Here is a 12,877-nt window from a genome sequence, read left to right on the forward strand (position 1 = left end):
CCGGTATTGGCTTTAGATACCTTTACTTTTTTTCAGAAAACTCGCAGTCCCAGTTGGCAAGTTGCGTTACTGGAAAAAACGTGCATATTGTTCTCCACTCTCTACAAGCATACGGATCTTTATATATGTTTGAAGTTGAGTTTATGCTCCATCCAACAATTTTAACGTGGATCCAACTACAACAGTCGACAAAACCAACGACGGTGCAAGAGCAACGGCGCCCAGCAAAACATTCGCATCAAAAGCGATTCGGGTGTGGGTAAACCTATCAATTCGGCAAACTAACAACTTCCGTACAACTGTGATGATCAATAATTGTGTAACTCGTATACAAAGGCAGAAAAAAGTTGACTATAACAACAATAACAGAAGTAATGGCTGGATTTCGTAGTGTTTTATGTCGTGCGATGTCGAGCAGAGCCCGGGATTGTATTCCGAAGGCTCCGGTATATCGAGCGCTACAGCCCCGCGAACGAGTTACCATTCCTGTTGAGACAGCTCACATTTTGGAGAAACTGTCACTTGTTCGTTTCGGTGAAGTTGAAGCTGTGAAAAAGGTCGAGGAGGCGGCTACTTTTGCTCAGGTACGCTTTAAATTTAAACTTTGTAGTTATTATGCATCTTGTTATATGTTTAACTTGATATGTTGATCGTTCCCCAGTTCAACAAGATTTATTGAAATCGTTTCGGTACAATTAATTTTATCATATTATGATATGGACGGAAAATATTTTTCCAAATACAAAATGGCTCCATTTACGTATTCATATGTTACCGTACACTAACGAAACAAAAATAGATCCTACATAATATTATCAAGAACGGCATGTAAGTTAACGCTTTAAATTTTTCCTTGCGTGTCTTACCACAGGCAATTTTCGATGTGGACACTACTGGGATAGAGCCGATGTATACTATCCTGGAGGATCGTAGCGTGGAGCTTAGGGAAGACGTGCCAGAAGAATGCGATCCAAATTTAGTCCTCAATAATGTTACAGTAATGGAGGAAGGGTATATTGTGGCACCGCTTGCGAACATTTTTGCGGAAGAAAACGAAAATATAAACAATTTCGAAACTGAAAAATAGTACAGCTTTAAAAACAGCATATTTGAGCAACGCAACTGTAGCTCAATATGTGAGAACTTGTAAAACATGCTTTTATGCAATGGATGCTTAATGGATGAGTCGCTGGTTGGATATAGATGTGTGCCTCTAGCTGTGTCGAGCAATAGATCTTTCCTACTACGTAATGTGTAGATAGGTTGTACAGACAAAACAGATAGTCGGTATATACAATGTGGACACGCATCACATAAAGCATGTACATTTTGAATAAAGTTGGTGTATTTCAAGTAGTAACTCGTGTCCTTTGATACACGGTTTCTTTTAATTAACTACTCGCATATGCGTGGAAATTCCTTTTACTACGAACTTTTACTAAGAAGAGTTTACTAAAAACCACTTAAGATCGAATATGTGTAGTCATTTTTAACACGAATACAGCCGACTTAAAATTTAAATACTACATTATGTAAATGGTTACTCAATTTCGTCTACTACTCTTCCTTCTGTTCGAGAAACTAGTACTTCAAATAGAACTAATTGTGACCTTACGTAAAAACGGTAAAGAAATAAATCCGAATTGAAACCATATGATTTGTTGACTAATAAAATGTGTTTAAAATACACTATTTATTAACATCAGACATGAGCTTATTAAAGGTCAGCAGGGGTGTATGTCGCGCTGCGACTGTTGATAAGTACGCGATAACCAATGCCATATTTAATAGTTTGTATTATCTGGGGAATCGTTGTGTACAAACTGGTGCGCAGCAAAAATGCCGATGAGGTACGCTAACTTAAGAGGATATTGCTAACCTGCGTCAAATTGCTCTAAACAAACAGTAACGCTATTTAGCTGTGCATTTGGAGAAGACACCGCGTAATAAATCCCGAAGTATTTACAACTTTGTTTTTATTAAACGATCGATTGATCAATCATGGATTTGGCCACCCTGTAGCGATAAAAAAAACCAATGTTAGTAAGGCGATGTTGGTATTCAAACGTACGGTAAATACTGACTTTCGACTTTTTATTTACACTATATAGCTTGCAGAAGTCAATCAACACTGGCATTCTCTGTGCGCTAGATGTGGTGTCCTCGGCCTTTGTAAAAACATGATACATCAAATGTATGTCCTCTCATTGCAAATAGTAGAGACCCACGGTCGGAGTCCTACGCACCAAATTACCTGACAGTTTGTTGGCCTACTTGCAAATAAGTGGATATCGTTTTGTAATAATACCTTAGGAAAACTGGTATCTGTAATAAAAGCAAAGTTGACTCCAATTGTTTTCGCACTACGATTATATTTATTCTCGAAGCATGAACCTAGGGTCTTTGATTGACTACTTCGCTGTTATTATGTGCGAGTGCTGAAGTCGGTGTTCTTTTTTCCTGTTTTTTTTGCAGCGGCGGTACCTAGCTTGCAAAATACACCTCTTGAGCCGGTTTTGGCAACGTCTAACGAAGAAGCTCTCATTGACTGTGTTGTCACGGACCAGCAAAATTACACAGTTTTCTGGAGGAAACTTGCTGAAGGTGACACTGGCGTGGTGCTTACCGTAGGAACAAATCGCGTCAACGGAGACTCGCGATTTTCCGTTCTCCACAATAAAAGTCAGTGGTTATTTTACAATTTCATAAAATAAAATAACAACATGTGCTCCTTAATTGACCTGGTAGTTGTAATACAGATCGTGCTAGAACGTAGAAAACTTGTTTGAACTTGACCTTACACATTTACGTCTCCATCGTGTATTTGCGTGTAGTTAATCGGACCCTTATTAAACATTAATCCAATCATAAAATGTCTGGTATAATGGTCGACCTTCAGAAGTGAGCATTTTTTGGTAACTTCATTGGTCACCATATGAACTATATGGAAAAACAACGATATTTTGCACTTTATTCGCTAGTCTACTTTTGTTTATTAAATCTGTCTTATTAAATCGGTTTGTTGTGCTTTTTTGAACCGAAAATGGGCGCTTAGCTTAGTATCTCGTCAATCTACCTGCGTAAAAATGCTCGAAAGAAATGCTAGTAATTTCAATTAAAACACTCCGCAAAATATATGACAGCGTGTGTTCGCATGATTCAACAATGTATATGCAAGGACGACATGTAGTTTTCTGGAAAACTTGACGAAAAGAGGATAAAATTAAGATGAATTTTTTAAAAGCTAAAACAAATGCTTCGGATATTGAATAGCCTTGTGGATGGTGCGGGTGAATGTATAGCAGATGACCTTGTTCATGAGATAACTGAGTGTTACACAGAAATTATGCGATCTTTACATATGTATATATATATATATACTATATATATATATATAGTCTCAGATAATTCTGCATGTTAACTGCAACATTATACACAAGAAACGTTCAGTTCGGTGGTTATTTGACAATAACAAAGGGAAAGCAAAAGCTCACCCGAATTTTATTGAGACTGACGATCTCTTCTCTAAATGTTGCTCTTTGCATGCGATCGATCGCGGCACGTAATGCTGCAGATAACGAAACCGGTAAGTATCTCTTCAGTTTACGCTTTTTTTAACTTTTCATTACAGTAAGTCTTTAATATCAATAAAACTTTCCATTTATAGTAATAATACGGCTACATCTCTGTGCTTAAGGATGCTGTAAGCTAGAACTGATCAAAATGATATTAGCAGTGCTGACACGCGGCTGCATGTGTTGCATTTTGAATATAGTAAGTGAAGCTAATCATAAGCGAAATAATTGTGTAAAATATAATGCAACGCGACAAGATAACTACCCTACCTTAATGTAATTTTACGTAACAACGTGTTATATTAATAGTACTTGTAACTTGCAGACCGCATTTTTTCCTGTCTAAGATAACTTCAGAATAAAGCTCTAAGTACTGCGCAGAGATTCGAATTTTTAGCTAGAAACAAAGAAGACAAATCGGTTTTAAAGCGTTAACAGTTATACAAACTGTGGGCATGGCTATGCGTTTTGATGTGATTTGCTCGGCTGCAAAATATACTCATTCTATTATAGTTTCTGTACAATAATTAATTTTTTTCGGCGCATGTTTCTGCTGTATTGTTGGATTTTAAATATAGGGCATAATAGCTGGGTCCTTCGGGTTTTTCCAACGCGAGTCAGTGACTCGGGCCGTTACAGTTGCGAGTTGAATACACAGCCCAACCAGAAGCTCACGAGGCTACTTACCGTCATTCAAGAGGATGTACCGGTTCGTGACGAAACGGTGTCACTTAATCTAGCTCATAATTATACAGGTATGCAATGTAGCTTTGCACGACTAACCGTGACGACGCTAAAACGAGTATTTTCTCTGACATATCATTGATCTATTTGAGTTGCCTAATGCAAATTCTCTGAGCGAAAGCAAGGAGTAACGAACTAACCAGACTGACTACCTCGCGTTCAGCCTGCTGCGCGCGGCAGGGTATTCCGCAAGAATGCTTCGGCTACTGCACGCTTCACGGCATTGTGACCGGCGCACACAACAGTCCCCGTTCGTGCCTAGAACATATTTCGACACTCACCGAGTGCCTAACAGATGGCCGCAACCATATGCCGTGCTGTGAGGAGCAGGGTATCCCTAAAACGTGTCGCAGCGTTTGTGTGGGTGATTATTCTCTCCAGACAATTACCGAGCACTACAAATGTATGGACTACACGATGCAGACACTCGCTTGTATTTCCAGTGGAATCGGTACGTACTCGTGTGGGTTCATTCGAATTCGACTCATTGACGAATATGCACTGACGAATTGTATCAATCTTGTGCCGCCGATAGAAAACTGTTGCATCAACGTAGCCTATACAGTCGAAATGATAAGAAAATTGTTTTATGGTCGTTAAGAACACGAGTGTATGTGATACGCGTGAGTGACCAATTCAATACAGGGAGGTGTGCTATGTATACTTCAAAGTAAACTTTACGTAGAATAAAGTTTCCGTCATCATACTTTAAACAGTTAAAGATATTTTTCTAGCCCTTGTGTGAGTTCCGAAATCTATTATTTTGCAGAGCTTTTACCGGGTCAACCGAAAAATGTCGAGGTTCAACCTATCTCGCCAACGCAATTGAGGATCGACTGGCTCGCTCCTCATCAACCTACTGCTGTCCAAAACTATGTTATTAATATCACTGAACTTACCTCGTTCGATCCGAACCTCAAAATGATGCCCGTCTCGACTGAGACAAAGGTATTATAAAATGTGTACTCACCGCCTATTTAGTACAAATTATTTGCTATTCCTTAATGCTAACAAGACGTACCTGTTTTTTTTTATTTATTACAATAGTATTAGTTAAAAAGCCGACAAGAAACGTCAAGTTTGTTGAACCGACTGATGATAACGTTTATGGTACGGCAAATTCACGTGCTGTATTCTTGATTTTGGCAGCATTTTTCTAAGGTAAGTTTCAGATCACTTATGCTAAGCACACTGATTGATTTTTTTTTTGGTTTAGCCCGATGACAAAAAAGGTTCAGATGAGGAGACATCTGGCGTTAGCCTCGGTCACTCCATCAAACTTCCCTCCAATCAGACGTCGTTCACTATGGACGGTCTCAAGCCTTCAACGATGTACCAGATCTCGATTTTTGCCCAGAACTCTGAAGGCCAATCGTTACCGACTCCTCCAATCCGAGTTCTAACCCTTAGCGAATTCCGGAAGAAAAATGATGGCGATAAGAAGGCTGCTTCGGCGAAAGAAACTATCCCTGATATACGCGCTTGCTGCGTCGAAAAAGAAGTTAAACAGGAAAGATGCCTTCGAACAATGTGTGATCCGAGCCATGCTCACGAGGCGACGTAAGTAACAATCTTACAGATACGGAAAGAACAGGTAGAATTTTCTCCGCTATGACAACAACACCAATCGCATACAGGCAATCCCTCTAAAATATTTATATGTCTGTTACTTAAACGAAAATCGAATCTACAGGTGTATACACTGTCATGGGGTGTCATGTACCTAATGATGTAAAAATATATTGGAATCTGAGAATTTGCCAATTTGACAGTTAAATTAACGAGTTAGAGCTATTCCGGTGTACGATGATGTGCGTATCTGTAAGCTCACACCTCGTTCTTAGTTCTTGTCTGGTGGTGCGAAAATTAAGATAGAACTTCTGTGGTGTTCAATCGATGTGCACCAAGCGTGCATCATCAGATTGATATCAGATCAAGGCTTTTGCTCGCATATACCACAGCAAACATATCATCTTTTATATATATTAACGATTTTTTGGTTGCAAAGCTTTACATTAAAATATTTTTTGCCAAAACAGCTTGACAGATATCATGATTTGCGCCCCATGGGCAAATGTGACATTCTCGTGTATGGCCAACGACATCGATCACTCGGACTGTTGCCGTCGTCGGGGTATACCTAACGATTGCCTCTACTTCTGCACGGGCAAGGTGACCAAAATCGATTACAACCATTTCAAGTGTCTCGAATATATGCCTTTCTACGGAAGCTGTGTTCTTGAGCATTACGGTGTTTTACCAGGAAATCCTGTTGCATTGTCAGTGAATGGCGTCAGCGAGAAGTGGGCTGTCATTTCATGGAAACCTCCAAGGTATGTGCGAATTTTGAGAGTGGAGAAAATAATTATCAGCTCTACTGGATGGATCTATGATAGTAATTACGTTCGTATCATTGCGCGTCTTGCTTTTATGCTGCGACAAAGCTTAATCATTGTGATAACAGTATGATAACTTATGTATTACGTTCATTTGCAGGGAGAAAGCGGACACCGTGACGCGATATTCGTTTTACTATCGAAAGCTTGATGGAGATGATGACAATGATCCCTATTTCCAGATATCAGGCGTTGATCCACCTTATCTCCTTGATGGACTGGAGCCATCGTCCACTTACGAAGTGTTCGTGGCGGCTGAAAACAAGTTCGGCTCGTCAGAAGGATCCGAGCGACTGATCTTCCGGACACACGATATTGAGCCTGAACCTAGAAACATCACCTTTGACGGATATAACGAAACTCAATGCTGTGTCGACGCCAAACTTAACCCTGAGTGTCTGCCACTATGCAGTTATAAGGTGAAGCTGCATGACTTACAAATGTTGGGACCTAAATGTATGCACCAGCTCGATATTTTAATGAGGTGCGGTGCGGGTGGCAGGGACCACACCCCATGTTGTCAGCGCTACTCGGTTAACCCAGCCTGCATATCGATGTGCGCCGGAAAGACTACCGCCAATCAGTACGACTCATTCAATCCCCGTCTCTGTACTCGAGAAATGGGGGCCATTCTTACAGTAAGCGCGTTCCTCCTTTCATGATAAAATTAAAATTGAACTAAAACTGCCATGACAGACCGCTGAACTCAAAACTTATTTCTGCAATTTTTTAGCAATGACCAAAGAAAACAAATTGTTCACTTGGCTCTGCAACAAGTGCAATGAATATAATATGCATACTGGGCGGGTACCCGTGCTCAGGTGTCCACTTTTTTAATCACTGTGAGGGGTATGACCAGAGTGGTATTAGACAACGGTGGTTTCATAATGCTAATGGAAAAAGCAAATGCAAATCATTCTGGTTACCTAATTAAAGAATTTGATTTTTCTGGATAAATACGCAGGTCAAACTTTGGCTGTGATACTAATCATGTCGTTCTAATCTCCAGTCGATAACCTCTTGCTTTTTTCATCGTCTTTGTCATTTGACTATAGTGCATGGAAGAAGGAACAGGCCAAATTCCGTCGATGCCGGTAGACTTCCATGTGGCATTTACTACTCCCACGTCCGTTCATCTTGAGTGGGACAAGCCAGCTGAACCGACAAACGTAACCGAGTACAGAGTTTTTTGGACCGAAGTTTCCGCTGACATGGTACCACCCACGCCACTTAATTACACCATGGTAAGCTAGGTTATACAGTGTCGACAGCAGACGATTTTCTCCTTTAAACTAGTGATGATTTTTTTTGTACGCCTGTTCAGGCTTCATACCATCCCAGCTTAGCTAATTAAAAGATGAATATAGGGCAGATTCCTTAAGAAATGCCTCCTTGAAAAGCCGTAGCGAAAAACGCAACTTGGAAAAGATACTCACCTTATTTGGAGGTGGCATTTGTGACAAAGCCCTCGGCGCATCGACTTGTAGGACTCTGATCGTCAAGGATCCCCAATGCAAACCCTTATATAACAAACATTACAGCATTGTGATTAGAAAAGTAAACCCAAATAAATATTATAATGGACGTAAAAGTTGGAAAATAAGGGCGTTTTATTCTTTTACGCAGGTACGTTTAGGTTTATTTTATTGGTTACATGATGGCTTATAAAGCTCCAATTGTTATTGTCTATTTCTTTACAGAATATAACTGTACGGGCTCCGATGGCAATCATTAATAACCTGACGGAAAACACAAGGTACAGTTTCTACGCAGTGGCCGCTAGCGAGTTTGGACAATCTACGCCATCGCTCATCGTTCTCGTCACTACGCCAATCAGTGGCGTTAACGATAAAAGGTATTTCTGTGCTTTGTCCTTGTGTGCTCTATGTTTCTGTATTAGAATCCGATAATAACGCCTTAGAGGGGCCCCCAGCGCTACAAAACACTGAAGTCATAGTTGGCTTAAAAAAGCGTATTAGCATGAGTTAGAAACCAAAATTTGATGTTTCAACATTATTGTGTTGTTTGCTTGTTCGTTTTTTTGGAATAAATATCAAACCATTTAGAATTGATTCCGTATTGAGTCCACCATACGGAGTCGAAGTGGTTCACTCAACGGTGCGTTCAATCGCAGTTAAATGGCAGCCTCCGCTCCACGTGCCAGCCAATCAGGAGGTGCTTTATACTGTTTACTTCCAAGCAACGAATGTCACTGGCAATGTTTCCGATGTCGACGAATTACCAAATACTGTAACGACTATGTTTACCCAAACGCTTTTGACAAACTTAACGTACGACACACAGTACAAGATCTCTGTACAGGCACGCACTCCAGAGGGCAATCGGAGCAGTCCTATGTCAGAGGTAGGGTGGAGCACAAATTTAATATACTAGAAGCGCATTAATGCATAATTAATAATTCTAATTAATGAAGCGAGTCGAAGAATTCTGGAAAGGTTATATATCTAGGGACTTCTGGTCAGTAACAATTGTGTTCAATGGTGTTGGTGAATATACAGGTGGTTCTAGCATGGACGGACGCCGCAATTCCGGCATATGTCAACTTGCCACTTATAGCCCCCATTGGGCCAATTCGTGAAGGCAGCAACATCACTGTCGCGTGTCTCGGTTATGGTGTGCCAACGCCCAATACATCAATCTATATCAACGGACAGCTCCTTGTCGCGCTTCCACAGCATCAGGTTAGTTCGGCAGATTCCAGTCATTAGTCGTAGTTGTAGTAGTCTACGATCATCATATAAAAAAAGGTCACCTCTCAATTTATCATATAGTAATAGTAGTATAGTAGTTTATAGTAAGTGACTGCATGTCAAATTTTTATGTGTACTAACTTGCCTTGAAAACTCACGTTGATGGTTTCAGGTGGCAGTCACACTGCAGCATATAACGCGCAATATAACTAGATTGTCATGCTACGCCGATAATGGGTATGGCTCTGGAGGGTACACAAGCCTAAGCGTGCACGTGCTTTCCAGTCCAATAGTTACTATTCCCGTTGAAGAGGTCCAATCTGAAGAGGGCGCAACGGCTAGACTTAGCTGTAAGGTGTCTGGCTTCCCGGAGCCGCAATTCCACTGGGATCGGGATCGTCAAAGCAGAAATTCTATCCGAACAACAGACACGGTTGGACTGCAGGCAATTCCTGATACGGAGATGCCGCATACATATACGTCATCCCTTGTGAGTACTCATATTCTGAAGCCCGTCACACAATCGAAAGCGGCCTGACTAAAATTCACCAAACCATATAGAAGAATTTATGTACATTATATACTTAGATATGGAGGTTACTGAAAATATTTTGCAAAAGTTCTTTGTAAGTGAAACAGCGAAAAAGCTTGGCAAGGCCAGCCATCTGTCTAATACCACCTTTCTGTATCATTCACGAAACAGATTTTGAAGCACGTTTCGAAGGCGGATTCTGGAAAATACTTTTGCAGTGCAACAAACCAATACGGTATGATGACACGTACCGTAATGCTGAAAGTCATGGATGCAGTGCGCAAGAACTCTTCGTCGTGCTGTACACATCAAGGCGTGTCAGCAGCGTGCATGCCTGCCTGTGCTTACGATGTCGACATTATGTACGCCTTGAAAAAACCTGAGTGTATACAGGACCTTGATAAGCTCATGTTTTGTGCTGCCGATGGCAGTGACCATCGGGTCTGTTGTAAGAGTAGAGGGGTGCCCTGGGCTTGTCAGAGATGGTGTGCAGGCAGGCCCGTGCAAGTACCCACGCATTGCGCTCTTATCTCGGCACGAGAAGTTGTTAGCTGCTTCGAGGAAGGCAAAGGAATTTTGCCCGGACCTCCACTCAAGGTCAAAGGTGTTAGGGTATGTGTCCTAATAACTATGGCTCAACCTGTGCGCGGAGCATGTAAATTCAGAAAAATGACTGAGAATTTAGAGGCACGTTTATGAGACGATAAGATGAACTATTTAAAATGAAATTAAGCATGAGGGCCAACCTTACAGCTACCCGGTGAGATCGTTGTCACGTGGGAGCCGCCGACAAAACATCCCGAAGTTGTGCAGTGGTATAAAATATTCTGGAGGCATGTCGGCTCGATGGATGCCAATAAAAATGAGACTGACAAGCGAGAATTCCGCTTCCCAGCTGATGACGATAAGATCTACGAGATTCTAGTCAAGGTAACAAGACATTCGGCTTGGTCTATAGTGATCATGTACATAAAACACAAACAAGTATTACAATTTTATATATTGAGTTTAAGGTTGTATATCGTTGCCCAAACACTGCGACCAGTAGCAAATGACAAAATCTCCAGTTATATACTACATGCCAGTTAGAAAAAAAAGTTCGATTTCCATGCAGTCATGCATTGAGCGTTGTTTATCTCTGGCCCTAATGCAGTTCTATCTTACAGACAGGATATCTTACCAGATTTAACCAAAAAAAGATCTGACTTTTACTTCTCTTGCCGTTGACACTTCAGGCGGGCAACCATTACGGCATGAGTCAGCCGGCCGATGCGCTCGTCGTACACAGTAATGATATTACGGCATACAGTGAGCGTCAGTCCGTCGCTGCAGCAGATGGTAGCCGCATTTTCATTTCGCTTTTGGTTGCGCTAGCCGTTATGGCTGCCGCAGCGGCAGGATTCATGTGGTATTATCGACGGCACAAACGTGCCACAAGCGGTGGCGGGCCATCAAACGCTGCCCCACATGGTGTTAGCTTCGAAAATCCAACTTATCTCAAGGATGGCATTTCGCTGTCGCCAGCGACCAACTCCGTCAACTTCAATGTGAGTAGTGCATGAAATGTAAAGAAGTTTGCGGGTATGCGAGCGTGGGTGCGTGTGTGTGTGTGTGTGTGTGTGGCTGTGAGTCACTTAGGGTGATGGCAAATGCGAGAATGAATAGAAGGTCATGGAAAGAGAGAGAGAGAGAGACCAAATCGGGAAAAATGCACAACGGTGACGGAAAGACCAAGCACTACAAGAGCAACAAATAATCAGCAGCCTCAACCGCCCACAGAGCGTGTTCGCCTTGCAGAATGCGAAGGATGCCAATGGAGGCCTCAAGGAAAACCAGGGCGGCAGAGAGCGCGATAGGAATGCACCGGCCGAGATTGATTTGACCGACACTTCGGGACCGCGTGCTGTTGACAACCATTATGAGGACTTCCGACATGTTCGGCTGCACTGAGACCATTACAGCAGCAGGCTAATGCAGAACGAAAATGAAAAATCCAAGAGTGCTGCTCTTCTCAGCCACGGAGGCGACAATATTATAATATATGTAGATAAACTGACTTTGGAGCCTTTCGTAGCAAGTTCTGGCACAGCACGGGTAGACAAATAGAAGCTGCGATAAGAACAGCGTGACCGGCCTCGTAGATCGTCCGATTCGCGCAATGCTCGCTTTGGGCACTTTTTCAACGAATTCCTATCCTACACTTACACGTACTCGTTCTCGCAGCTCTCTGACCAGGGCAGAACAATGCCTGTGGTATAATGTAGGTATATTTGAAATGTTAAAGAACTGCTTGGATGACTGCAAACGAAGAGGCTGAGATTGAAAAAACCGCGTCACTAAAGCCCAGGACAGCTCTTTCAAAAAATAATGTAAAAATCGAGCTAGCTTTTTCAGTAGTTGGTAAAAATAAAAAATATCAGCAGTAGGTTCAATATTAGCTCTTTAGCACGTATTAGCTTAACCGGATGCTACTTAGCGGATTGAGAATTTATGTACGTGCGTGTTGAGCAAACGACATGTTGCTAATTTTATCTAACGTGATCAGTAATTGTTTAAGAATAAAGAAAGACGGCATCTTACAGAAAGAAAAGGCATGTATTGTAGAGTTGTAAACGATACCTTTAGGAGGTGTCGTATCATTGTTGCAACTAGGGTCAGAAAAATGGAGTATCCCTGAAAATCGTGAGTTGATAAAGCCCGAGAAGCTGCTCGGAAACAATACGCACGATAACGAACCTATTACAGCAAAATACAGCAACAGACGCTATACATATGGTAGCGAACCTCTATCATCACTGTGATCTGCTCTCCAGGTGCCGACGAAGTTAAGATAAAATCGACATTTTTCTCATAGATAACATTAGTTTATTTGGGAATGGATATGAACATTTGTTTTCAAGTACTATAGGTAAGTATATA

The 12,877-nt window shown here is 41.5% G+C and overlaps 2 protein-coding genes across 5 annotated transcripts in view; both read left to right on the forward strand.

The window, feature by feature from the left end:
• Nucleotides 1-12,877, forward strand: part of LOC111243290 (Ig-like and fibronectin type-III domain-containing protein 2) — a 68,064-nt gene that overhangs the window by 54,928 nt on the left and 259 nt on the right. The window contains exons 3-19 of one of the 4 annotated variants that reach the window (XM_022788642.2): nt 2,476-2,682; nt 3,575-3,586; nt 4,154-4,330; nt 4,483-4,770; nt 5,089-5,267; nt 5,536-5,879; nt 6,359-6,652; nt 6,816-7,353; nt 7,771-7,959; nt 8,416-8,570; nt 8,782-9,079; nt 9,235-9,417; nt 9,599-9,916; nt 10,130-10,570; nt 10,712-10,888; nt 11,194-11,505; nt 11,738-12,794. In XM_022788642.2, the coding sequence (XP_022644377.1) occupies nt 2,476-2,682; nt 3,575-3,586; nt 4,154-4,330; nt 4,483-4,770; nt 5,089-5,267; nt 5,536-5,879; nt 6,359-6,652; nt 6,816-7,353; nt 7,771-7,959; nt 8,416-8,570; nt 8,782-9,079; nt 9,235-9,417; nt 9,599-9,916; nt 10,130-10,570; nt 10,712-10,888; nt 11,194-11,505; nt 11,738-11,908 (4,283 nt within the window). In that variant the 3' untranslated portion in view covers nt 11,909-12,794. Of the gene's footprint in view, nt 1-2,475; nt 2,683-3,574; nt 3,587-4,153; nt 4,331-4,482; nt 4,771-5,088; nt 5,268-5,535; nt 5,880-6,358; nt 6,653-6,815; nt 7,354-7,770; nt 7,960-8,415; nt 8,571-8,781; nt 9,080-9,234; nt 9,418-9,598; nt 9,917-10,129; nt 10,571-10,711; nt 10,889-11,193; nt 11,506-11,737; nt 12,795-12,877 lie in introns of those variants that run through there. The other 3 variants (XM_022788898.2, XM_086977025.1, XM_022788813.2) reach the window with 3 other exon arrangements.
• GatC (glutamyl-tRNA(Gln) amidotransferase subunit C, mitochondrial) lies at nt 37-1,356 on the forward strand. The gene is made up of 2 exons (XM_086977036.1): nt 37-584; nt 872-1,356. The coding sequence occupies exons 1-2, from the start codon at nt 375-377 to the stop codon at nt 1,085-1,087; spliced, it is 426 nt and encodes a 141-aa protein (XP_086833162.1). The 5' UTR covers nt 37-374; the 3' UTR covers nt 1,088-1,356.

The sequence above is a fragment of the Varroa destructor genome, unplaced genomic scaffold (genome assembly GCF_002443255.2).
Source record: "Varroa destructor unplaced genomic scaffold, Vdes_3.0 BEIS01000001.1, whole genome shotgun sequence".
Classification (NCBI taxonomy): domain Eukaryota; kingdom Metazoa; phylum Arthropoda; class Arachnida; order Mesostigmata; family Varroidae; genus Varroa; species Varroa destructor.